At 37.3% G+C, this 27546-nt stretch overlaps 1 protein-coding gene across 1 annotated transcript in view; it reads left to right on the top strand.

Moving 5' to 3' along the window:
* The window catches only part of PLCB1 (phospholipase C beta 1), a 682047-nt gene that overhangs the window by 531718 nt on the left and 122783 nt on the right, over positions 1 to 27546 (top strand). Inside the window, exons 13-23 of the mRNA XM_063090151.1 lie at positions 3128 to 3212; positions 4536 to 4713; positions 8881 to 8948; positions 10785 to 10881; positions 13599 to 13683; positions 15485 to 15609; positions 17082 to 17236; positions 19832 to 19996; positions 21527 to 21626; positions 22442 to 22546; positions 23558 to 23667. Coding sequence (XP_062946221.1) covers positions 3128 to 3212; positions 4536 to 4713; positions 8881 to 8948; positions 10785 to 10881; positions 13599 to 13683; positions 15485 to 15609; positions 17082 to 17236; positions 19832 to 19996; positions 21527 to 21626; positions 22442 to 22546; positions 23558 to 23667 — 1273 coding nt within the window. The remainder of the gene's footprint in view (positions 1 to 3127; positions 3213 to 4535; positions 4714 to 8880; positions 8949 to 10784; positions 10882 to 13598; positions 13684 to 15484; positions 15610 to 17081; positions 17237 to 19831; positions 19997 to 21526; positions 21627 to 22441; positions 22547 to 23557; positions 23668 to 27546) is intronic.

Below are 27546 nucleotides of genomic sequence, written 5' to 3'. Positions count from 1 at the left end.
TCTGACCCACAATTAGAGTTGCTTTGTTTTCCTCTGACTTTTCCTAATCGGTTTGCTCTCTGCTCTGGTTTAGCTCCCTTTCAGCTGGGCATGTGTGTGTTGAGAACACGAATAGCCTGTATATTAAATAGCTCATTTCACTTTTTTCTTGGACACTTATCTCTTGTTCCCACCATCTCAGTTGATTTTGAGACAGGTTTTTAAAAGTATAAGTTAGATACAGACACTTGCTCTCCGAAGTGTGGTCCTTGGACCAGTAGCATCAGCAGCACTGGGGAGCGTGTGAGTAATTCAGTAGTCCACCCCGGACCCTGGTCAGTATCTTCATTTAATTAAGACCACGTGTAATTTGAATCAAGTGTTAGAGCAAAGCTCTAAACACGGTGGTTTATTCATCACCTGCATCAGAATTATCTGCAGTCTTGTTTAAAATGCATACTCTAAGCCTTCACTCCCAATTCCATGAATCAGGGGTCTGGGGACTAGGCCCTGTCACATGCAGCATTAACAGCTCAGGTGATTCTTTAGTGATACTGAGTATGATGGCTCCAGCAAAATCCTACGCAGGTCCTGTTTTGGGGACCACCTGACAGAGGACACCTACCTGCTTAGGGACACCTGATACATCTCCTTAAAGTCCATCTACTGGTGAGAATATGGTTCCCCGGGAAATCCTGAACACAGGGCATTAGGACAAAAACCTTCCCTTTCACTCCAAGTCTCTCTGATCAAAGAGAACTTAGGTCTCCCAAGTTCCAGCACTCAAGAAAATCGTCAGTCACATCAGTACCTGCTGACTTTTTTTTTTTTTTATCTACCACAGATATTTTAAAATTTGAACATGCTTCAGAATCACAGGTTCCTAGACCCTATTTCCCCTGAGGCTGATTCAGGATCTGCATTTCTTTTTTTTTTTTTTTGACCGGTAAGGGGATTGCAACCCTCAGCACGGTGTTGTCAGCACCACGCTCAGCCAGTGAGCGCACCGGCCATCCCTATATAGGATCCGAACCCATGGCCTCGGCGCTACCAGTGCCGCACTCTCCCGAGTGAGCCACGGGGCTGGCCCAGGATCTGCATTTCTAACAAGCTCCAGGTAGCGCTGAAGCTCCCGGCACAGGGACTGCACTTGGAGTAGTAACGCTTGTGCTATTTAACAGGGTCCTTCTGCAGAAGTGAAAGGGAGGGTTTAGGTGATTTTTTTAGTGCCACCTGGAATACATGGGCCCAACACACATGGACTTGTTCTACTCTGCAGGTGCAGCCACAGAGCAGGACTTGGTTGAGCCCTAGTGCAAGTTTTCACTAGAGCAAGAGTGTCTGAACTTGAGGATGCCCAGGGCTGTCCCTGCCAAATCAGCCACTTCTTTGGCTGATCCCAAAGGTCTCATTGACAGTTTCTAATGAGTTGTTCTTAAAACAACCACCTCTAATGTTCTTTGGACTTGGTTCTCTGATTAGCAATTATTTCTCTCTCCCTGATACTGCTGAGGAATGTCACCATCCATTCTGAGGGCTACATAAAGCCATGTAGTAAAACTTCATACAGGCCAAGAAAGAGATGGTGAAAAGATGTTAGGGTGTCCTGGGAGATTCACCAGATCTTTGAATTTCTCCCTTTAGTCTCCCCACAGTTCCAGGAAAACTGTGACCTTGGGGGTTCATATTTGAACCACAAAGAACTCACCTGACCTCTAAAACACATGTTTTGTTTTTCTTAAAATAGATGTAGGGGAGGGGTATAAAGGTTGTTATTCCCGTAGAGCATTGTAGTGTGATTTAACCCCTTCCATACCCTGCTTCCCAGCGGGGGGTGGGACAGTCCATGATCCAGGCTTCACATTCATGGAAGATGGAATGAAAATAAAAATCACATTTTATAATCGATTTGAATTGTAGTAGAGGTTTTTTATCACTATTATTTATTCTTAGTACAGTGCCAGTTCTGCTAAGATGTATTAGCATTACGGCTTGTAGACATAACTATTGGAAATCGAGTTCAACAGCCTGTTAGATCAAAATCAGAGTCCATAAAACCCAAAGGAATTGGATACCTCTATAACAATGTTTAACATTCCACAAAATGAGAAAAAATTTTTATTGCTTTTTAAAAGGTCAAGGAGTATTGAAAGAATATGGATGTCGCCTTGTATCCACTGTGTTTACAAGCTCCTGGGCACACTATTTGTCTAGTCTAGCTGGCAGACGCACCCCGCAACAGCGGGATCAGCTTACATTTGTCCTGCTCTTCTAACATTTCAAAGGCATTTGCAACCTGACTTCATCTTCTCAACATCCTCTGTCCCTTTCCAAGAACAGTTATTACCCTCCTCATTTTATAGCGGCAGAGCCGTTCAGAGCCTGGAGCTCAGCTCAGCAAACCCTGCAGTGCCAGCCTTTTGCCATCAGACCAGGTTCCTACTGGCAGCATACTCAGGCTGGTGCCACCTTTGCTGCCCTGTTATGCACAGAAGAGTTGCAGACACCTTTCCCCAAGGCAGCTGCTGCTTTTATCTTTTCTTCCAGGACCCCAATCTGCTGGTGGACACACTGTCTGCCATCTGCCCTTTTCTATCCTATTCTTGAAATTCTCTGTCTCTCTGTCTCTCTGCCTCTCTGTCTCTCTGTCTGTCTCTCTCTCTCCCCCCTCTGCCCCACCTCCTTGCCATCCCTCTCTCTTCACCTCCCTCCCTGCCATTCTCTCTTTTCTCCTCTCCCCAACTTCCTTACAAACACTCCTTGGCCGCACTGTCAGTCTGGTGAATTTCACCCAAGAATTCACATAGAGTCAGGAAAGAGTTCCCCTTTCAAGTGTCTTGCAATTGATTTACAATCAGGAAATTAAACAGAAGGGACTGAGTCTCTCACTCTGGGAACTTCAAATGACCCGCTGTCCCTTCCATCTGTGTCTGTGCAGGTCAGGCTCAGGAATAGCCTCAGGCGGCCGATGCCTTCACTGTCCACCTGCATGTGTTGTTTAGACTCACATAAGTCAGGATAGGGATTTAGAATGAATTGTGGGATCAGGGAATTACCTCTTTCTGTAATGAATAACACAGAGTAATCCTGTTTAGGCTCTTTGAGTAAGTCTCCCTGCTTTTCTTTTTTCATTTCTGTTCTCCCTTAGCCCAAAGCAGCAGGCGAAGATGGCAGAGTACTGCCGACTGATCTTCGGGGATGCCCTTCTCATGGAGCCGCTGGAAAAATACCCAGTAAGCAGTCTTGATGTTTGCTCCTGAAGGAACACACGTATTATTTATGAATGGGCTTGGGGGAGACTCACTTCCTTTCCATGTTTGTATTTCTTGGTAATATTAATGCAGTAGATAATGAGCTCTTGGACTGGGAGGATAACGGCAACGGTCCGCTAAGGGTGGATGACGTGCATCTGTTCTCCTCTTCCCACAGTCTTCTCCCTCCCTCTCTGCCTGATGTGCCTTAGTCAGGAGTGCAGAATACCAGCCATTACCATCAGCCCACAGAGGCACTCCGGGAGGACAGGGCTCTGATCACCTCCCAGGGAACCTCATCACTCCCCTTTGAGATAAATGGGTCTGCAAAATGGGACACCACGGGTGGCACAGTGACTCCCTGTCCCTGCCCACTTCCTTGCACACATCTTTAGTTTTGGCAGAACTCAGGCCTCCTATTGCCATGGTAGAATCTCTGCTTTGGGAAGGACAGCAGCAGAAATACCCTAAAGCAGACTCTTGGGCCCTTTTGCCCAGTCTTCACACATCCTTAACTGAGTTCATAACAGTCCCCAGACTCGTGGCAGGCAAAGAATAGAGGACTAACTTATGGGAGTTCAATCGACTTGTTAAAAATAACCCATCTTGTGGCTTGCACACATGATCTCTGATACAATATCTAATAACCCTGTCATGGGAAACTGATTTTCCCAGTAGATGTGTGAGCTTGAAATACTAGAAATAAGGCTTGCAAGTATGGTAGCTTGAATCTCAGGGCTGGAAGGAAATCTGAAGCTACCTCGTCCACTTCGGCTGATGCCATTGAGATGTGCAGCTAAACTACCTAACAGCAGGATGGGGATTTTGCTGTTTTTAAGTTGCATCTGAAAAGATGATTCATGGGCTTGCTTGGAAGCTACTGCCTGTCTTTACGAACTCTTCCTGGCAGATGCCTGGCTTCCCTCCTTTGAAACTTCAGGCCAGGGCCTTCTTATCTGCTCTAAATCAAGGTAACTAGATTTATATGGTCCATCAGAAAATTCATGATGTTTGGGTTTAGTACATCAAATCTACCAGTACATTTCTATGATCTTATTTATGTAGATTTTGTTGTGAAAAAGTAGGAGTACATTAATTAAGATGTATCTTGATGTAAAAAAAAAAAGAGAGAGCTATGAATCAGCCCCCATACAGGACACACTTAGAACAATTTAATGAGCAGCATTAAGATAGTAAAGAATAATCTAGACCTTCTTGGTCTCCATTGCTGTGCTGGGGATTTGGGGAGGGAATCTGAAAGGAAGTGGCAGTATTTTTAAAGAATGGGCTTTGCTTTTCTGTTAGCTGGAATCTGGAGTTCCTCTTCCAAGCCCTATGGATTTAATGTATAAAATTTTGGTGAAAAATAAGAAGAAATCCCACAAGTCGTCAGAAGGAAGTGGCAAAAAGAAGCTGTCGGAACAAGCCTCCAACACGTACAGCGACTCTTCCAGCATGTTCGAGCCCTCATCTCCCGGAGCCGGTGAGGGGCTGGTGGGCTCTCGTACTTCTGCTAAGTGTGGGTTTGAGAACTGCAGCTCTGGAGTTAGCTTAGAAGGACTTTTAACATTCCTATCTTGGCATAGTTTTAAACTGTATTGGTTTTCTATTGCTGCTACAAACTACACAAATGTATTATCCTCCAGTTCTTTAGCTCAAAAGACCCCCAGGGTTCTCACTGGGCTGAGCTCGAAGGCTAAGCCCAGGGCTGCGTTCCTTTCTGGAGGCTCTAAGGGACAGTCCGTTTCCTTGCTTTTTCCAGTTTCTAGAGGCCACCCGCATTCACTGGCTCACAACCCCGTCCTACAGCTTCAAAGCCAGCAATGTTGCAATTCACTGACCTTTCTTCTGTGGTCACATCTCCCTCTGACCACAGCCAGAAAACGTCCTCTGCTTTTAAGTACTCATGTCATTACACTGTATCCATCCAGATTATCTAGGAAAATCTTCTCCATCTCAAGGTCCGTAACTTAGTCTCATCTCCACCTCCCCTTTGTCATGCAAAGTAACATGTTCATGGGGCATGAACATCTTTGGGAGGCCATTATTCTGGCTATCACATAAGCCAAATAATCTTTAGAGTGACCACATGGTATTACGCTTCTAAATGGGAAATATTAACTATAATTCTGGGCACAGGATATTCCCTGAATGCGCTTTCACTGATGATATGCTGAAGAGTTCTGGGCATTTCAATTTATCTATATTTTACACAGCTTTTATAAAATGTGAAATGGCAAAAATTACTTGAATTACCTATCAAACCTACTAGGTGATATTTAATATTATTCCTTTTCCTTATACATTTAGGTTGAAATAGATTTGTGTGGTTGACGAGAAAAGAATTCAAAGTGGTCACTCATTTTCTTTGGGTTATTTGTCATTTGATCTAATTTATTTTCCAAGTTCAGTCAGAATCCTGGCAATTTGAAAACTGCATTACAAAGATCTCCTGATTGAAAGGTGATTAATTACAAGAAACTTTAAGCTTCATTCTAGGAAGTTTTTCAATTAAAATTTAGCTGACATAGAAACAATCACTTCGGAAACATGTTTAGTAGAATCTACAAAAGATGAACACATGTACCCCCTATGCCCCAGGAATTCCATTCCTAGGTATATACCCAACAGAAATGTGTATTTATGTTTACCAAGGGACATGCACAAAAATTGCTTAAAACAGCACTATTCGTAATAGCCAAACACTGGAAATCAACCAAATGCCTGTCAACAGATAAATAAATTATTGTATATTCACACAAAGGAATAGCATGCAGCAATGAGAATTACCTGTGTAATTACACGTAAAAATATGAATGAATCTTATAAACAATGTTTGGGGAAAAAAGTCAAACACAAAGAAAGTATATACTGTACGATTCCATTCATATAAGGTACAAAAACAGGCAAAACTAATCTCTGCTGTTCAATGTGAGGGTAATGATTACCCTTGGGGAAGAAGTAAACTGGAAAGGAGCCCAAGGGATCTTCTAGAGACTGGTTATATTTTGTTTTATTGGTCTAGGTTCTGGTTACTCAGACACATTCATTTTGTGAAAATTCATCTCATTGTGCCCTTCTAATACATGTACTTTTCTGTATACCTATTACACATCAATTAAAAGATTTTTAAATAATTTAAAAATTAAAATATATACTCTAGGGAAATGAGAAAAAATAAAAAGGTTGACCAAGACACTGATTTATTTTTTGGTCTGTTTTTTCTGTCTCAATGGCCAACTGCTTTTATTTAGATTAAAATCCTTATCCACAGACATTATATAATTCTTTGAAAGGGTTTTGTTTTGTAGCTCTTGAATGTGTATTCCAAACATAATTACACAATTCTGATTTGTTTTGGTTTTTTGCAAATAACTTTCACTCTCAGAGAGAATGTTCTTTTTGATGTTTTGAAGTGATGATCATTAACAGGCCTATGATTAACACCTATTTCTTAACACAATTCTATTCCTTGAACGCTAGAAAGCAAACTGCGTCTTCCTTTGCATGTGGGTGCTTGTTTTTTATAACCATCTGCCTTTCCCACTACCAGGTCCCTCCCTCTTATTAACTGGATGCATCATACAAATAACGATTTATACAGGCAGTGAACATTATTGCTTAATACAGAGAAAGAGCAGCAATCTGTTAGTAATTCAGTAGATTTCCTAAGCTAGCCCCATAGTCTGTTGTGCAATCATTATTTATTTCAATGGAAATTTTTGGACATTTTAATATGTAGGTAGGCCCCTGAAGAAAGAACACTGCTAATTTCCCGCTTGGTTTGTAGATGTTCCCAGTATTGGGAACTCAAGTAACTTGAAAAACATGAAGTGGATCTTATTTCAAAGCTAATTTACTTATCATGGTCCCTGTGGGCCAGATGCCTCTTCCAGGATTCAGTCCTTTGCCAGTACACTTGTCTTAAAGAACTAGGGAAAAATAAGATATTTTTTCTTACAGTCCAACAAGATTTCTTCAAAGTCCCTCCAAAGATTTATGAGGAAAAACCAGGTCCCTGCTCTTATAGTAAAAGAAGACAAATTCCTTCTTTCTCACATAAACCAAAGAAGAATCTGATTGAGTATTTCAAATGACTAGTGTATTCGTGTCCCATGAAGCATTTTGTAGAAGGCTTTGCCAAATAACTTTTTAATTACTTAATTAAAAGAATCTCTTCTCTGATTAAAAAGAAAAAAAGAACTGGGGGCAAAATTTGATTATAAAATATGCTTAAGTGGCAACATCCTAAAAGAATACACCTGCCATATAGAATGTCTTCTATCCAAAATATAATCGACTCACTTTATTAACTAACACAATATCAGCATCATGAGTGGTTTTACGTGGCTTCCTTTAATAAACAAGCCATAAATAATACCAAGGGACATGCACAAAAATTGCATCCCTTATGTCCCAGAAATCTTTTCTCTCTAAAGATATTTCATGAATACTTGGCTCACTGCTATCATTAAGTAATTGACTAAACTTCAGCAGCCAAATGAAAACATGTATAAGCATCTTGGAGGACAGCACTGTGGTCACTGTGTCTATATTTATACCGACTGAGTAGGGCAGACAACTCTCAGAAGCCCTGGGAGGTGGGGAAGAAGGTATTGGTAAACTCAAGTTGCCTCACTGTTGAGCCAATACTACCATCCACCGGGCTGGTGGAGCTATTGCATTGTGTGAACCCTGAAAGATGAAAGTTAAATCAAACCATTTAGAACTATGCCTTCTTTACTTTTTACTTGAAAATATTTTTATATAACTGATATTACTGGGTCTAATGGAAACCCAGAGCTGTGCAAGAATGTAATTCTTCATATTAGTGTGAATATTTAACCTAGCAGAAATGTCCACTAAATGTGGGGGGAAAAATCAGTTTGTTGAAATGACAGTATATTGGCTACGTATGAAGTTGAATTACATCTGATGAAGTTAGATTTTTCAAGAGCAATCATTTTTAAGGGTTTAGTCATTTTATCTTGACCTTTTAAATAGAATGTAACCATGTTCTAAGATATGTACATTGTTTAGAAGACAACAGAGAAATCATAGGATACAGTTCACAGTTTTTGCTGAGTCCCACAGCCCCACAGCTCCTGCCCAGCTCATACCTCTCCTGTGACTTCTGTGACATCCATCCCCTAGGGCCTTGGAAAAGGTCGATGCATATCACTGAGCCATGTGCTGGCCAAGCCTTGCATCGAAGAGTCAGGGTTTGGAAAAGGATGGAAAGATGAAAAAGGGATAGTTTACATGTTTTAGGATCAAAGAGATCCTGAAAAAGAATGTACATCAGAATAAGATACATATACCAGAGACGGCAGACTGTATATGACGACATATGTTTTTTAAAAAACAAATAGAGAAAAAAATGGCAAGACAAATTTTTTTTAATACGATTTGGAATTTTTAAATATTTATTCACAAATCAAATTTAGAAAAAAAAATATATTCCAAATACCAAAATAATTTTCCATAACTAATAAAATTTAGATCCCTGAAAAAAATAATTTAAAAATAAACAAAAAGCCCAATTTGCAAGGAACTTTATCATCAATTTCTGATAATAAAAAAATTTTAAGTTGCAAGTGCTTTAAAACTGTAAATGTTGACATCGTGATCTGTTATTAAAATCTGACAGGGGAAGGTGACACGGAGAGTGACGACGATGATGATGATGATGACTGTAAAAAATCTTCAATGGATGAGGTGAGTATCTAAGGGCTTCTGGTCCTGGAGGCGGTCCGCAAACTTGCCAGGCCCCGTAAAAGTTCCCGGACATATCCTATGGTCACTTTCTGCCACCTAGTGGATAGAAGAGTAAATGTGCGACATCCGACTGCCAGCTTCAATTTTTGAGGCAAGTAAATGAATTGTCGAATGGCCCAAAGTCTGGAGAAGACATGGGTTTTGGAGAAATGTTCAGAAATATGACATTAATTACATTGTTATAATTCTGGAGCCACAAGAGTTACATATTGATATAAGCTCAAATATCTCAAGTAACTTCATCAGCTCAGGAATATTAATTCCACAGAACCTAGAGGTAAATCAGGGGCAGGTCAATTGGAATTTTAGAATTTTGTTTTAGCAGGAGTCTTGGTCAAAAAGTTTGTACTGAATCTGCTAGCAATATGTTGGAGAGTCTCTGTCTCAGTACTTGTAGCTTTACAATTTAGTTAAAAATAAATAAGAAATAATAAGCTGTTCTTACTTGATGTCGATGTACTTTCTCTTAAAATTATTTCCTTTAATGTAGTCTAAATTTTTCCTTTGTTATGTTCCCGCACTAAATTTCAACTTAATTTCCAGGAAGAAAACTGTTACAATGACAAGTAAAGTATATCCGCCTGAGAGTGATTTCAATTGTGTATAATTTTTGATCAGTGATTCTTGATAATTTTAAAACAGTCTTACTAATTGGGTAGTCCATTCACAAACTAATATTTCTCCAATTGCCATTTAACCAAAATATTGTTACCAGGGTTTTCAAAAGAAACCTTGTCTCCATGCATTCCTTCTAAAAATGGAAAAAAAAATATTAGATCAGTCTGCAGAGGCCTGTTTTCTGCCAATACTGCACTATTGGTTTTATTCTTTATTAATAAAAATTAATCAAAGTAATCTATAATAGCCAAAAATAGCTAAAGTAGCATGAGATTTTACTATGTGCCTGGCACTTTCCTGAGCTCTTTTACATAAATTAGTTTATTTAATAATCACAAAAACCTTATATACTATAGGGACTGATTTTACCCTGATTTTACCAATAAGTAAACTGAGGCATAGAGCAGTTAAGTAACTTGCCCAACATTGCACAGCTTCTAACTACTGGGCTCGAGATTTAAAATCAGGCAATATGGCTCTAGATCTTGAGCTATTAACCCCTACATTACACTATACTGCTTGTCTAATCAGCACACAAGGAACCAAGAAGGGAAGGAAGAGGGAGGAAAGTTTATAAAGAAAAGCAATAGTTGTTTGCCCACCCCAACCCATTTCCACAAGGCAACCTTTTTATTATTATTATTAACAATTTTCAATTCATCCAGTGGCCACCTACATAATAATTTTCTTGCTGTGCAGTGAGTTCTTGATTTACTAATCTTAGCTATCATGTGTGGACTCCGTGCTATGGAAGATGAGATATACTTCCATGCTTCTCAAATTTAATGTGCATTCAAAGCACCTTCTTAAAATGAAGATTCTTATTCGGGAGGCCTGCAGAGAGGGCTACATTTCTAACAAGCTCTTAGGTGGTGCTGATGCTACCAGTACCCGACCACACTGCCAGTCACCAAAAAACCTCACTCCTCCCACTCCTCACTTTTGTAAAATGAGGTAGTGCTTTTTCTTTCTCCTGTAATGAGTTTTCTATTAGTAATAATCATTGTTCAGAAAAGGAGCAATGTTCCCTCAGTCCCTCAAGTCACATGATCATTTTCCTGGGAAAATAACCCTTTATAACATAATGCTGACTCTGGAAATGTTTTGTTTTTTTGTTTGTTTGTTTGTTTGTTTTGTTTTGTTTATTCCTGCTTTCAGGGTACTGCTGGGAGCGAGGCCATGGCCACAGAAGAGATGTCTAACCTGGTGAATTACATTCAGCCAGTCAAATTTGAGTCATTTGAAATTTCAAAAAGTAAGTTTTTCCTGGAGACAAAACCCCCTAATGTAGCATATAAGGAGTATATTATGAACACAAAGTAATTAGACCAAAGAATGTTACCCTTAAAGGAACTGTTCTGTGCTGGTGACGTCTTCAATATACGCATGGGTTGACTCTCTTGTTATCTTTACATATACATATATATGTATTAATATATATAATATTATATATATATAATATATATGTATATGTAATAATATATATGTATATATATTATATATATTAATATATAAAAATAGCCATATGAGAAAATATTCTGCCAAATAATAGTGCTACAGGCCATGCATGGTTATTTGAAAAATATGTGACCCGAGTTCAGCTAATTGAGTGTTACTGTTGTTTTTTGTTTGCAACAACACAGTGGATCCCTCATTATATGAGTAATAGTGTTGAAATACACTATCTACCCATTCCCCAGAAGGGAAGCAGGCAGAGACTTGGCCAACCCTGAAAACTAGAAATAGAACCAATTCACCCACATTGCATTTGCCCAGCATGTTTTCTATCTCTAGGAGACCATGTAATTAACTTCACATCATTTTGTGCTTTTCCTTCATCCAACTACATGTCTATATTGCATGAAAAGAAAAATATTATCTTTGCCTAGAGAGAAGAGCCCATTTATGAATATGCCCCTTATATATTCAGGAAGTGTAAGAAGCTATCCAACTAAGAGAATCCTTAAAATTTATTAGCTGCTTATAAGAATGTGCTCTTAAAAACTGAAATTTTGCTTACCCGCAGTGGCCTCTTATGAAGGATGGTGTAGAGCTAGGGTTGGGTCTCTGGTGCTCATACACCCCTCGAGCCTGTTCACAAACCCTTGACACACAGGTCTATGAGCTAGGTAACTGACAAAAAGGTCCTTGGAGCCTTGGCTGAAGAAGGAATAGTCTTTATTCAGCATACACACATCGGAGAGCTAAGCAGTCCACAGAGAAACTCAGAAACTCAACTACTAGGCAAAGTCCAAAGAAAAACTAATCAGCTGCCAGCAGAGTAAACATGCTCTATTTTTAGATGTGAGCTCTGCCTGCCAGCTGCTTCACAAACTGAAGAACACACAATAGCAATTGACTGAAAAGATACATGGGTGCACATGTGCACTAACTCTGCCCACACACAACTTGTTTACAAAGAAATGTGCTGCATGACCCCCAACCAGACCTAAGCCAAGGGAGCCTGACTAAATTACCCTATTTTTCCTACAAATGGTTTTATAGATATACCAAAACCCATGCCTCTGCATAACACACTTATTTATATTTGTATAATTTTGACCAGAGTTTTAACTTAGTGACCTATTGTATCTAGATCTCTACAACAAAGAATTTAACTTCCAATATACAGTTTATATATAAAGATTTCAATATTTTTGTGATGTCATAATTATTGATGTTTCTTACCACGAGTTGTCCAATTTGAACCATCTTATAGTAGTTATTTTTATACTATTGTAACTTTCACTGACTGTCAAATGAATTTTCCTAATTCATTAGTTAAAAGCTCTTAGACAAGTAGCCATAGGTAAGAAGGAGCTGATGTATTTAAGTTCTTTAGAACCTGGTAACAATACCACCATGCAGATTTACACACAACTACTCACCTCCTTGTGTTTTATATAATTTTGTCACCTTTTTTAAAAAAGAATATATTTTAGAAAGTACTTATTACTGTTGACTTAACTTTAATTGACAGTTGTGCTTAAAATAATTAGTCATACAAAAGTAGATTTATGATGGTACAAAATAAGATAAAACAGAATTTACCTTAGAGTAAACTGGAGAAGGTGAGGAGATAGATAAAGGAGTCTGGGGATGATTAGGAGGAATGAAGTTTTAATTTTCGAAAAGGGTCAAAAAGGGGAAAATGTCTCAAAGATAACTCCGTTTTAAAAACTTAGAGCTGTCTAACCACTCTCTATGACACTTGTCTGAATATCGTACATAACAGTTGATTTTTAGTTGGAAAGAAGGTAGGGAAATTGTTTGACTCTCAGTCTTCCAAAACTATGATAACTTTGTTTTGTTTCTCTCACTTTAACTGGAGGCTTGAATTTCACTTACAAAATGTCTCTCTTGTGTTCAAGAACATTGACACCTTTTAGCACATTCACCTCTCTGGCCCTTGTTGTGTAAAATGAAAATGAGGCCATCAGACTGGAAAATTTCTAGGGATCCTTCTGCTTTGAATACCATAAACCTAATGTCACATTAGTTATTTGAATCAAAAGGGTACGTATACAAACTGAGAAGGTGACAATGTGGTTTAGAAAAAGATAGTCAACCTCTAGCACAAACACTTCCATGGTCTCTTTTGTTAATACCCAGCGATGGCCCCCAGAAACCAGCCTGGATGGATTTAGAACAAAAGATTCCCACAGGGTTCCTGTTCTTTTGACAAAATGGTTTTCACCGCATATTACACTCATCTAAAATTCACTCATGCCCCTAAATTTCACAACCATAAGTATATTTGCCCCAACCAGTCAATATCAGAAAAGAAAACAAGACTCACTTTTGCTACAGGTCAATATTTCACTGAAAAAAAAAAACTGAATTTGAAAGTTATGTTGGAGATGGATTATCCTCAATTTCACTGAACATGTAACTACTTCTCTTACGATTTTATAACTTATAACATTGAATGTTATTTCTCACCTTCCTTTGTTGTCGTTGTTTTCAACTCAGAAAGAAATAAAAGTTTTGAAATGTCTTCCTTCGTGGAAACCAAAGGACTTGAACAACTTACGAAGTCTCCAGTAGAATTTGTTGAGTATCCTTGATTTGACGAATGGCTGGATGAACACAACTGGTTTCTTTCTTTGTTTAATAAAGAGAAAGATGCGTAAAATGGCTTAAGTCAACAACCTGAGCGTTAAAAATAGATCCAGGTCTTGTATGCATTGCTGGGTGGGACAGTGTGGCCTGTGGAAAAGAGAACTGGCCATGGAGTCAGGAAGCCCAGATTTCAAGTTGGTGTCACACCATCAAGCTCTGCTCTCTTTGCCAATTTGCTTAATCCTGATTTCCCTCATCTGTAAAATAGAAATTATTATACTAGCTTTATGGTTTGTATTTTGGATTGGGTACAACATATGTAACGTGAGTGTGCATACTTTGTACATAGCTAAGATATAATACAGTCATGCGCCACGTAACTACTTTTCAGACAACAATTGAACACATATATTATGGCTGCATATACTAAGCGGTCAGAGTAATAGGTGTGTAGTAGGCTATACCATCTAGGTTTGTGTAAGTACACTCTATGATGTCCACACAATAACGAAATCACCTAATGATGCATTTCTTAGAATGTATCTCTGTCATTAAGCGATTCATGACTGTATATGTAAAGTGAATAATACATACATACATTCACGTATTTACACATATACATACATATATACACACACACACATATATACACATGTGTGTATATAAACCTGGCGTGGCACCTTACATGTTTACATGTAATATATGTCCAATTAAAAATAGTTGGAATGATGATTTTGAGAATGTAAATATATATTACTAAATATGGTTTTGTTGATGCTACCGACAAGAAAAAGCTTTTTATTGTTATTCATGAATTAAGATAAAAACAAACAGGCCTTTAAAATTTTTTCATCAAATTAACATTAAATATTTCATGAAGCAAGACATAAAAATAAAAGTCAACTTGGAGACTCATTAACAGTAGGAGAGAACAAATGCAGACTCCATAAAGTCACACCATAAAAATCATTATCATTGGTATTTATTATTGACTATGTGATTTTTTTGTTATATGTCATATCTCATTTAATCCTGACAATAGTACTGTGATGTAGGAATTGTTAAATCTGTTTTATAGATGAGGAAACTGCGGCACAGAAAGGTGAAATAAACTTGCCCAAGACCACACAGCTAGCAAGTTCCAGAGTTAAGATTCAACTCCATTTTGCATAGCTCAGAATCTGAGCTAAATCTGCCCAAACTGGGAATAGGAACTGGTCAATCACGTTTTAAAGATATAATGTTGGTCAATAACTACAAGGTCCTTAGGATGGAAGATTGATCATGGTAGGATCCAAAATACGGAACAAAGTCAGAAATGTCTGTGCCGTATTGACCTTGTTCTCAATCATAAAGAGTACCACAGTCTTGGCAGACAACATGCCCAGAGAAGGTTAGGAAAATGAGCAGAGAGCATTTCAAAAATAGCCATACAGTTCACATGATCTGCTTCTGCCAAACAAAATATCATCCTCTCACATGACTCAACACATTCCAGCTTCCTTCTGTGCCTTCAATCATTAAGTCGCCACAAAATCACATTGACTTTAAACCAACCATTTTTGCTACCTCATTCTTTTTCACCCACAAAGCTCTACAAAGGTGGTGCTGTTTATATATGAGCATGTTTATTCTGTTTGTTCAGAAAGCTTTTTGCCTATTTCATCCACTAGCCCAATGAGATCATCAGTATTTACTTTATTTCCTCAATAGAGAAAGATGGAAGGTAGCTTGTTGGTTAGTATTAGGACTGATTATTTTTATAACTGTATTCACTACTTAACATGATGGTCCAGATACAACAAAATGCAGCTTAGCAGAATATATCCAAAAGGAACTCGTGTGGATTCTTCCAACTACATGCCTCAGCTCTTCTGGAATGCAGGTTGTCAGATGGTTGCACTTAATTTCCAAACAATGGGTAAGTGGCACAGTTCATGCTCGTGTCCTTTCTGTTATAGAATCACATTTCAAGTGTCCAAACACCATTTCCATGTAATTGGGGGGAGCGGGGAGATTGCAAGACTTGATTGAAAAAATAAATTAAAGTAAATTTCAATGAAGAAAATATCAATGCCCAAAAAAATGAATTTTGTTGTAAACAGGTCTTTATTTCTACTGATTTTGCATTATTTTTCAAACAAAAATTTTTATACTTTTTAAAGTAACATGTATTTATGGGAGGAAAAATGGAAAATTTAAAAAGGTATAAAGGAAAAAATAAAACTGCCAGGAATGCTACCACTCAGAGGTTCAACAACTGTTCACTTCCAGCTTGGTAATCTGGAAGTCTTTTTTTTGTCTATTATCCACATGCTTTTTCACATAATTCCTTGCTTTAAAAAAAAAAAAGAGAGAGAGACAGAGAGTGAAAGAATATATATATATGCACACACACACACACTCACATACTTACGTGCTATACAGAAAGATGAATTTTAATAGCTGTGTATTATACATATTTCACAATTTACTACAGACCCATTTCCTATGCCTAGACATGAGGGGATTTTTTTCTACTTTAATTCGTACTCTGCGAAAAATCTTCAGTATGAATTATCAAGTCTATCTCCTAAAGTTCTTTTGAAAAAGTTTCTAAAAATAGAATTACTATGTTAAAAGATGTAAAAGTTTTAAGCACCTTTGTGCATACTGCCAAATTGTTTGTAAAAAATGTTTCACTGAGTTACTCCTCTGTCAGCAATGTTAGTTGAGTATTATCATTAAATAATAATAATAATAATAAAATTTCAGATGAAATATGTTATCTCACTGTTGTTTAAGTTTTATTTCTTTGATTGTTATTGAGAGCGAATATTTTAAATATGTTTCTTGGTTTTTATATTTCTGCTTTTATGAATTGCCTGTTCAGGACTGTTGTCAATTTTCCTGTTCATTTGTAACAGCATTTTTTTTATATAAAGGCCATATTGTTTTATTTGTAATTTAACCTTTTAATCCACCCAAATATAATTTTGGTATATAGTCTCAGTGAGATAAATCCTTTTTTTACCTAAAGAATTATCCCATCGAATTGGAATTAACAGCTTAATAGATGCAACCTTTTTTGTTATTGTTAATTTGGATCCATTTTTTCACTTCATATATTTTCCATTCATAAATTTGTCTGCGTTCCTGGACATATTAACTCACTTTTTTATTGTGTGTTATAATATGGCTTAATACCTAGAAATGACAAATCTTCTTCATCGCTATTAATTTTTAGTTTTGTTTTTTTTTTTTTTTCCATTGCCAGTAGAACTCCTATTCTGTTTCTTTTGTCAAGGAGAAAAGTCACAAAAGGGGACTGTAATACAAGCTTACTTTACATTGTTGCTTTCTTGCTCCAAACATAAATACATCCACAATAAGTCTTGTATTTTTGGTATTCAGACCTGGCTATGCAAATAAATATGGGAATGTATGAATACAATGGAAAGAGTGGCTACAGATTAAAGCCGGAATTCATGAGGAGGCCTGACAAGCATTTTGATCCATTTACTGAAGGCATCGTAGATGGGATAGTAGCCAACACTTTAGCTGTTAAGGTATGTACACCTCTGTCACAAAATCGTCCCTAACAAAAGTCTTGAATATTAGCTATTTTGCATAAAGAGGTACTTAGTCATCAAAAATTTAGTAGCTAGCAAAGGCTCCACATTCTTCATACATTTTTTCCTTTAAGGGTAAAATCTACATTAGATGTTTTCACAAGCCATGTGGATGAGAAAAAGGAGCTGAGCTCCATTGTTAATATGGTAGCAACTGGACCCCAAATCAATAAAATAAGTGGGTAAGACCCACCATGGCCAATTTTCTCTTTTGGTGTAAATATCCCACTGTGAAATTTACATGAAAATTAGTGACCCATATTGGATAGATCTTTTGGTTCTTTTCCACCATTAGTTCCCATTAGTTCTGAACAAAATTAGAGGAAAAAAATATTCTTTCAGGAAGTCGTTAAATTTTGAACAAAAGCCTTCAAGTTACCATAGCATGATTTTTGAAAATCTATCAGAGTATTCAGAGATTTTAAAACACATCTTAATGATCTTAAATAAAAGAGTTGCTTTATTAAATTTATATATCTGACCCAAAAAGTTAATTTCAAATTATTTTCTTCAGTCTTTAAAATTGATGTTACAGTAGACATCTTTTTTTTTCTCTTTAGTTGTCAGAAAATATTTTTAATGCTATCAAAGGAAAATACATTTTTCTAAAGAGCTTCTTCATGAATTTTGTAAGCAGTTGGTTGTTGAAGCTAGAATTTCATTAACTTTTTTAAAGTATCATTTTTGTGTGTGTTTAACTGAATAACTGTAGAACTAAAAAACTTTTTTATTGTACATAAATGCAATTTTTGGATTGACCTTACACAAAGGCATTTGAAAAACTATGTGAAAAAATGCTCTGTAACAGTTTCACTAATTTCTCTCCCCCACATCAGTGGAGCCCATTTTTATCTTGAAGCTTATGTCACTTTATATCAAAGATTTAAAAATAAAATTTCAGCAAAGTGTCTCACAGTTATATCTTTTGAAATTATTTCAAGCCACATAAATAAAGAGTAAAGTTGGCAGATTTAGAGCTTCATGATTATTTTATATTTTAGGAAATTCTTTCCAGCAAAGGATATTTAATTACTGTCAAGTGTGATTAAGAAAAACTTCTAAGCCTAATGTACTGATAGAACGCTATTTTTAGACTCCTTGTAAATTGTTTTTGTAGTTGTATCAAACTAATGACATTTTTGCATTGTTTGCAGATTTCATCTTATTTTTTACATATTAGCTTGCTTATTTATTTTGTCTTGAAAATTCTACTGTGACAGTGTAGATGATTATAAAACAATGATATAGAGGCAGGGAAGTAAGTCGAGTTGTGGCAGGGAAATAGTTGAATCCCAGGCAAGTATAATAGGCTGCTTCCGTTCAGAATGGAGATGCTATTGTGGAGCTGTTTGCCTGCTGTTAATGGACAGGCCACTCTGCAGCAGAGTCTTGCCTTTAACATTACATCTAGAGCTAAGATGCAGCTCATATCTGTCCAGTTGTGCCTTTCTTTTGATCTTCTGGCACAGACTTTGTAGTGCCAGGATGGACTTGTGAGCTCACATGATGTTCTGCCATCTTATTTTACTGATGAGAACATAGTAGGTTAGTGCCATTAATTTAGTTTAGGATTCTACTTTGATCAAATATCTTCAGCATACAAACTTTTCTGGGCATCTGAATTCCTAGTGGGACTCACATAACTTGGAAGTTTCAAACATGTTGCAAAATGCCTGCTAAGTGGTTCTTACATAGAACTTCAAGTTAAATAAAGAGATTGTTGCTCGCAGTTCCCATGCATTAAAGCCAAAGAGATTGTCCAGGAGACATGAGCTGTTCCAAGATATTCAGAGAGCCTTGCCTATGACTTTCTCTCTAACTTGTTCAGAATTTCTGGCCACATCCCCATGTGGCTGACTTTGACTTCATTCAGTCTCTGATGATTACTCTCACGCCATCATTTTGTCTGATTTCTGGCTCAGCCATAATCTTGGAGATTCTGCCCCCTTTCACGGACTTGAGCTTAGAAAGCTCTTGACTAGTGAGCCACCTTGTTCTGACTACACACCCCAGATTCACCAGGCTGGCTCCATCAGCACTCGCTTTCTGCTGATCCTCTCTCTGGTATAAAGAGAAAAATATTTTGTTTGCCTCCATTAACCTTTATGACAGCTGACAGATCCGTTGGATTTTGAAAATTGGATTTGGAAAAGAGGCCGCCATGGGAGACATTTTATGAACATGTAAATTTTTTTTAAATCTCTTTTAACTTCACAACAACAGTTAGTTCTGCAGCTAGTCAAAGGATATGCACAATTGTATAAATGGCTAAATGAGTGAGGTTAGGGGTAATGATAAACTGGTCTTGATGGGTTAAAGTAGACACTTGTTCATTTATTCCTTCTATACTACTTTGTCTTATTAATTGACTCCTTCTAACCTCACCCTTTTCAATATTCTTCTACAGACTCTTCAAGTGAAAGAGAAACCATATTTATACTCTTGCTTGTATTTCATGTTCCTTATAATTCAACATTCATCAGCAGCCATTGTTACTCATTTATCAAGACTTCCTTTTTTATTTTTTTCCAGATTATTTCAGGTCAGTTTCTTTCTGATAAGAAAGTCGGGACTTACGTGGAAGTGGATATGTTTGGTTTGCCTGTGGACACAAGGAGGAAGGCATTTAAGACAAAGACGTCGCAAGGAAATGCTGTAAATCCTGTCTGGGAAGAAGAACCTATTGTGTTCAAAAAGGTTGGTCTCATGTTCTTCACATGAGGTGTAACTGCATTTTCCAGGTGTTTTACACTGAGGGGAAAAAATGAAGTGAGGAATTATTTGTTGCTTAGTTTGGAAATTTACACATTCATAAAGCAGTAGCATTTTGAAAGCCATCCTGAAAACTCTTCAAGATTTCTGTTAATCGCTTATCTAAATTTCCAGAATTGTATTGTAAATCAGTTAATTCTAGTATGCTTCATTTGGAAGCCCCTAAGGGCACATAAATTTAACTCATATTGTTTCATAATTCAAGTGCTAAATGATACATTTTCATTGTTATTGTAAAGAAGCGAATACTCTGGTAGCTGAGCGACAGGAAGTCTTTACTTCCTTTAGAAAGAATATTATTTAAGCTCTCTAACACCTCTAGCCTTCGGCAGCTGATCACTTCATCTTGTCTGCATTCTGTCTGACAGAGTTAAGACCTTTCACTCTCGACTGGCCCTTTCTCTGTCTTCATCAAAAAGCAAATCTTTACACATGCTTATCACATAAGGGATGAAATAAGACCAGTAGAAAGTAGAGTGGACTTTCTTATCACACCCTGTGCTTTGGTCTGGCCAAAATATCTACAAAGGCATCTTCCACAAAGAGAATATCTATGTGAAAGCTGTCTGGGCTGTGGTTTTTTCATTTTTTTTTTTTCTTTTTTTTTTGTCTTTTTCGTGACCGGCACTCAGCCAGTGAGTGCACCAGCCATTCCTATATAGGATCCGAACCTGCGGCGGGAGCGTCGCTGCGCTCCCAGCGCCGCTGAGCTCCCAGCGCCGCACTCTCCCGAGTGCGCCACGGGCTCGGCCCGGTTTTTTCATTTTTTAATAATAGCATCTAGTTCATAGGATTATTACAAATATTTCATAAGTAAACACATTAACAGTACATAGAAAATGTCTGACACAATGGAAATATTCAGTAAGTGTAAGTTTTAATTTTTATAAACAATAAATTTTTAATGAGATAGTTGGACTCATATTCTTGACATGAGATATAAACTCCGTACTCCAGATATTTCACACTGAAGAAAGAAATGGGTAATTGCTTGTTTCCCGATTTGGGAATTTAAAAATGTATAAGGCAATTGTATTTTGTGAGATACCCTATAGTTACTTTTTTTTCCCTTGCTTTTACTTTGAAGGTATAAACGTCACTTGCTTTGAAAACATAAAAGTAAACACTCACCTAGTGACAACACCACTAACTTTTTGTGTTTAAACATAGAACTTTCATCATTTTCATATTGAGAATGTTAACGTGAAAAGCAAATGGGCTGCCTTTTGAACAAATGCCTCATGGGGGCAACATGGTAAAACATAGATGAACCATGTCTTCTCCTTCTGAAAATTTAAGTTATAGAGCAACAGCTCAACTTTTTTATCTAAATTGGCTAAGTAGAAACTTCTACCTGGACTTGGAAAAAGCAGGGTCTGATTGAATAATGCTTTTCGAATGTTTTCTTGGAATTGCTCCTTCTTGTAACCAAGTGTGTCCCTCACATTCCTGTAGGTGGTTCTTCCTTCTCTGGCCTGTTTGAGGATAGCAGTTTACGAAGAAGGAGGTAAATTTATTGGCCACCGGATCTTGCCAGTGCAAGCTGTTCGTCCAGGTATGGATAGCATGGTAGCACACTTTTTAATCAAAGTTGCACGAAAAAATCAACACTGCCTTATATGATTATTAAAGGATGATTTAGAAAACTATTTGCTGCTTTGGAATTTTGTTTTGTAACAAGAGCTATAAGATTATTTAAACTGGCAGTTTCATGTTTTTGTGACAAGCTGTGGTGTACTAGTCAACTCTTGCCCCGGTAATTATGTATAACAAACCATCTGAAAACATGTGTACAAGTATTTTTCTACATGTTTACAGGCCTGTGAGTTGGCAGGGCTTGGCTGATCTACTGTAGCTGTGCTGTAGGCTGTGGGCTGGGTATAGGCCTGTTCCATGTGGGCTCATTCTGGGGACCAGGCTGCAAGGGCAGTGGCACCTACAATCTGGACTTCTCTGGGTAGACCATTAGACTGCAAAATGCACTCTTCCCATGCATTTAAGCCTCTGCCATCACCACAGCACTAAAATCCCATTGGCCAAAGCAGAGTATTATACTAAACCCCAAGTTAAGAAATCATGTCAATGCAAATCCTACTACAGGGAGTGAATTTGAAACAGTAATCTATGGCACACAGTTTTGAATTCTCTTTTGGGGGGAAAATATAGTTGGAAAGGAAAAAAATCAGAATCATCAATGTTTTCCTGTCTGATGAGAAAAAATACCTTATCACTGAAAACCATCAGATTAAAATGAGAAAGACTTTCATCCAAAGTGACCTAAAATAAACACTTCCATCACATAGTTGTTCATGGTTACAACTGACATTGTGAAGAAAATATGTGATACCCAGTAGTACTGTCATCCTCCAGGCTATCACTACATCTGTTTGAGGAATGAAAGGAACCAGCCTCTGATGCTGCCAGCTGTCTTTGTCTACATAGAAGTGAAAGATTACGTGCCAGACACTTATGCAGGTAAACAGCCTAACTCAAAGGGGTATTTCCATCTGGGTCACCCATATCTTTGTGGCTTAGTGGAAGGAAAACTGGACCAAACAAAGGCAGGAGATTCTGGCCTCATTTCTTGATTTCTGTGTGTATGTTTAGAGTTCAATTGCTCAAGCTTTTGTGAATAAATTTTAATTTATTTTAATTTAAATCTCAATGCCTCCATTTTGAGCATATTTATTCACTGATAGTCTTATTCTTATAGACCCAGCATTTCCTAACCCATGCTACCTGGTACTATAGCTGTCTATCTATGTCTGTACAATGAGTTTGACTTCAGCCAGTTCTAAAACTCTCAGGTTTTTCATGGGTACAGTCTTAAGTTTAGAAGAATTAACTTACACCAGTGTAAACCAGGAATTATAAATTTAAATGTTTATAGTGCCAGGTGGCCTGGGTGTAATGCAATGTGGAATGGTGGGGACTGTGGCAAACTTAGAGCACAAGCCCCCTCCAAACATGGCAGCCATAACTCACTCCTGCTAGCCACTGCTGTGCAAATGATACCCATACTGCCAAATCTTTGGGTGGTTCCAATAGTGTGGAAAGCAGGCTTTTTATGTGAAATTTCTCCATTTATGAAATATCTTTTCTACCAAATAAGACAAGTATGTGTGCCGTTGCCAGAATGGTTGAAACCCCTACAAACAAACTGAGGAATCTGGAGTGTTGAGACATCCTGAGCTGGAGCCTGTCCAATTTGGCTCTTGGAACTAAACTCCTTTGATGTCCATCTTCCTGAGGTTTCACCAGATTCCTGACTCTTATCTATTTCCAAATGGTTGGATAGATGAGTGGAGACTTATATGGTTAGATGAGGGAATGAAAGGTGGATTATGAATGGGTGGTTGCACAGATGGTTGAATGGATGGATGGTTGGATGAATGAATGGATGGACGGATAGAAGAATGGGTGGATGGATGGTGGGTAATCAATACCTCCAGGACCTTTGATCTAACATGTCTGTTCCCTATTTAGATGTGATTGAAGCTTTGTCCAACCCAATCCGATATGTGAATCTGATGGAGCAGAGAGCTAAGCAACTGGCTGCTTTGACACTGGAAGACGAGGAAGAAGTAAAGAAAGAGGTGAGGGCCTTCTAATCTTATGCATGGCATCAGGCTTGATTTCCACACCTACCTGCTGGCTTAGCCTAAATGTCATCACGCCTCAGGGGAAAAAATAGCACATTGGTACAACACTCATGGAGTTCAGCATCATGTCACAAAACACCTAGATGATTGACTGAATTTTTCATATTTCATTCTCTTTTGTCAGTCTGTGGACAACATTAACATCTTATCTTGTGATCAAATTAAATAGTACACATCTTGCTGTTTCAGGTGAAAATTTCTAGATGATTTCATGCTGATTAAAGGTGATTAAGACACTTAGAAGATAGTCTTCAGGTCATTTAGTATTTCCCTTTGTCTTTAATTTAAAGTGCAGGATTTTCAAAGTGCTTTTTTTAATTTACTATAATACATAAAGTGCTTAATGCAATAACTGACCTTAGTATGGGCCATAAAGTGTTTACTGCTATTTTTACATTGCATTTTTATGTATCATAATATATATTCCCAAAATAATTGGTATATTACTCTAAAGTAGATGTCACAATGCAAAGAATAATTAAGGAAGGGTGTAGAAATTTTAGAGTTCAAAAATATAAATCCTCTACATAGACTGGCAATCCTTTTGGTTTTTAAAAAAGTGAAATATAGTTTAATAATTATTGGGGATGGTACCAATATTAAAAACAGTGAAAGAAATTAGCTATTTTCATATTTCATTTGAATATTGAGAGAAAATTTGGGGGAAAAAAGATAGAAAAAAATGGAGAACTAACAATATGGAAAAAATCATGAAAATTGTTTGAATAACTATGACTAATAACAAGTCCATTAAAGTTGATATATTTATTAATTAGCCTTTTTCTTATTCCAAAAGTAATCCAGGGTTATTATAGAAAATTTAGGGGAAAAAAATGACAAAAGAAAATCCTAAAGAAATCCCTTGTAATTCAAACACCCAAGCCACTCAGAGACAGCCACTGTGAAAATGGCATGGATACAGATAGCTAGTCTTTTTATGCACAATTATTACTTTTGAATAGAATGGGAGGATATTCACAATCTGTGTTTTAAACTTTCATTTTCACCTAATACAAATATTTTATATGTCATTATTATTCTATGACTTGACTTGTAATGACTCATAGTCTTTTGTCATATATCTCTAACACAGTTTATTCACCCAAACCCCATTACATTTTTTAGCCCATCTATGATTATTTTCTTTTGTTGTTTGTTTACAATTTTAGAAATTTTTGATCTAAGATGTTGAGTTAATGGAACATGAGAAAAAAATTAAATGAAATAAATAGAAATCTTTGTAATCTTACAGTTAAATTTTCCAGGCTCTTATTTACACTGCAGGCATTAAATACCATAAGACCATGAGATACATCATCCTTTTCAATAAAATGTATAGTTAGACTGGAAAGTGTCTTGTGGTACGTAGTAAATGGGGATATTTTACGCTGCCAGAAAATTATGCTTAATAGTAGACATGAGTACAAAGTACTCCAAAAAGTTCATGGAAAAATAGAATCAAAAGATAATACGAATCTTTCCGTGAACATTTTGAAATACCCTCCTGTATTCCAAAAGTTATTTTTGCCACTAACATCTATGCTTATCATCTGTAAAGGGAAAAAAGACACAATAAAAAACACTTAGGTCCCCTGTTTGAAGTTAACAAGAGATTAATTAGCCTAAGTAATCACTGCTTCTGTGGGGGCCACAGAAGGAGGTGTGTTTACATGCTTGAGGCAGATGCTGTTGGTGTCCTGCCCAGATCTCGTTTTCAGGGCTGTTGTACCCACTGCTCCAAGAGTTGACTACAAACCGCTCACAGCTGCAGACTTCCCCAAGGGCTGGCCTGGGCTGATAGGAACTACCTTGCCTGGAGACACCTGGCAGGTTATTTCTTGGAGGGGGTGACCCATGCCCAATGACTGATAGATCCAGGAGAACAATGCTCAGCCCCCTTGCATCTGGGTGACAGCTTCTGTGTTGCAATCCATGCCCCAAAGCTCCCCATGGGATCAGGCGGAGGCTAGCCTCCGACCGAGACCGCAGTTCGGCTTATCTTCGTTGCCTGTGTGAGCCTGTCTTTCCCTCTCCTGCCTCATTTCCCTGCAGTTTTCTCCTGAAAGCACTTGCTCAATAAATCATGTGCTCAAGAATCCCCATGTCCAAGTTCTGCTTCTAGAAAAGCCAACAATGCTAAATAGCCTACTGTTTTATAATTAAACAGAAGCATGAATGCCCTTTCTGAATTTTTTGCTTAGGAATTAGAATTTAAAGATTTGACAATAGTTACATCTTTAATTCTGGTATTTCATCAGCAATAATAGTGCTTTATTCTTTCCCACGGCCTTTAAAAAGATGAAGACTAGAGAACTCTTTTTCCTGCTTTACATAATAGCATATTTAATAAAATATATTTCAAGATAAGGATAACATGTAGATATAAATAAATCATTTTTAATAGCATTTCTCTAATTAGAAAACAGAAATTTTTTAACCAACTGGATGTATTATATTTTCTAAGAAACAAGTTAAAAGAAAACATTTTCAGTAAAATTACATGTAATTTCACCATTTAGAAACAATGCTTATATTACCGACTTCTACTGACTTTAGCCATTGTCTCCTAGGAGTAAGTACTCACTTCAAGAGAACATTCCAAGACACTACCATATTTCAGCTTACCAAGTACAGCAATTGAGGCAAAAGCCTCATAATGGACAATGTTGCTGATGGTGCCTCAGAGACACCATTTCTGTAATGATTGGGGAAATGTCACTTTAAGGAGAGATGTAGGGCCTTTGAGATTGCAGGGATCTCTTCACAGGTTATGTCCTTTGAAAACCTTATCTTTGCACCAGTCATCACTTGTCAAAAATGCTATTTTGAGAGACTAGAACACTAAAAGGATATAAAAATACAGAAGTAGAGTTTTAGGTCAATCTTATTTTTGTTTCTTCTTTAAAAAAGGTGATCAGAGCAGGTGGAAGATGCACCCGGGGATGGCAGGTGTCTGGGCCAGCTTACCTGGGGGAGAAGGGAGCGGGGGACGGCACTGTTTTATGGGCAAACGAGCGAGCTGGGATATGACACTAAAATGTTAGAGAGTTAGCATTAATAATGGTAATAATGTTAGAGAGCTAAGTGTTAGAAGTTTGGGGCGTGGGAACTTAAAGAGTTCCCCCCAAACGCGGATCCGTTCTTGCCTCTGCTTAAAAAAAATTGAATTGTTTGCCCCTGTATAGATTAAATAAAATCCAAGCTGTTCAGCATGTCGTTTGAAGCCCATCATAATAGGACAGGGACTAGGAGGAGGTATCTGTGCCAAGTTAATGGAGGCCCCCAAAAACTTAGTAATCAAGATCAATAACATTTTAATACAATTTTTTTAAAAAATGAAATCCAAAAAAATAATAATAATAAAAAATAAATAAATAAAAATTAAAAAGGTGATCAGAAAGGATTTTCAAAAATGTGTATAATGCTGGTTAAATTTAGAGACTATTTGGACATTTTCAGTTTTAGAAATAATTTTAGAGGTATTTGAGTCATATAGGCCTTATTTTGGTATAATACAGAAAATATGATTTTTTTTTTTCTTTTGAAATGTCTAAACAGTTACCTGGCCTCATTTTTGAAACTCAGGAAAAAAAAATCATTTTGCCTGATTATGTAATACTAGGAAAGAAAAGTCATTTCACACCTTTGAATACCAGTTTACCTTTGATCGTGTCTTGGAATAATGTAAGTTTGTTTGAATAAGGTCATTGGAAATAAGTAGCTGTGGTTTTCTCAAAAGAAAATTTTATCTAGGACATGGCTGGCACTGGAGACACTATTTTAGCAGCAAAGACTTTTTTAGTAGAATCCTTT

Source organism: Cynocephalus volans, chromosome 1 (genome assembly GCF_027409185.1).
Source record: "Cynocephalus volans isolate mCynVol1 chromosome 1, mCynVol1.pri, whole genome shotgun sequence".
NCBI lineage: Eukaryota > Metazoa > Chordata > Mammalia > Dermoptera > Cynocephalidae > Cynocephalus > Cynocephalus volans.
The sequence above is the reverse complement of the archived record's forward strand: the minus strand, read 5'-3'. Positions and strand labels throughout refer to the sequence as shown.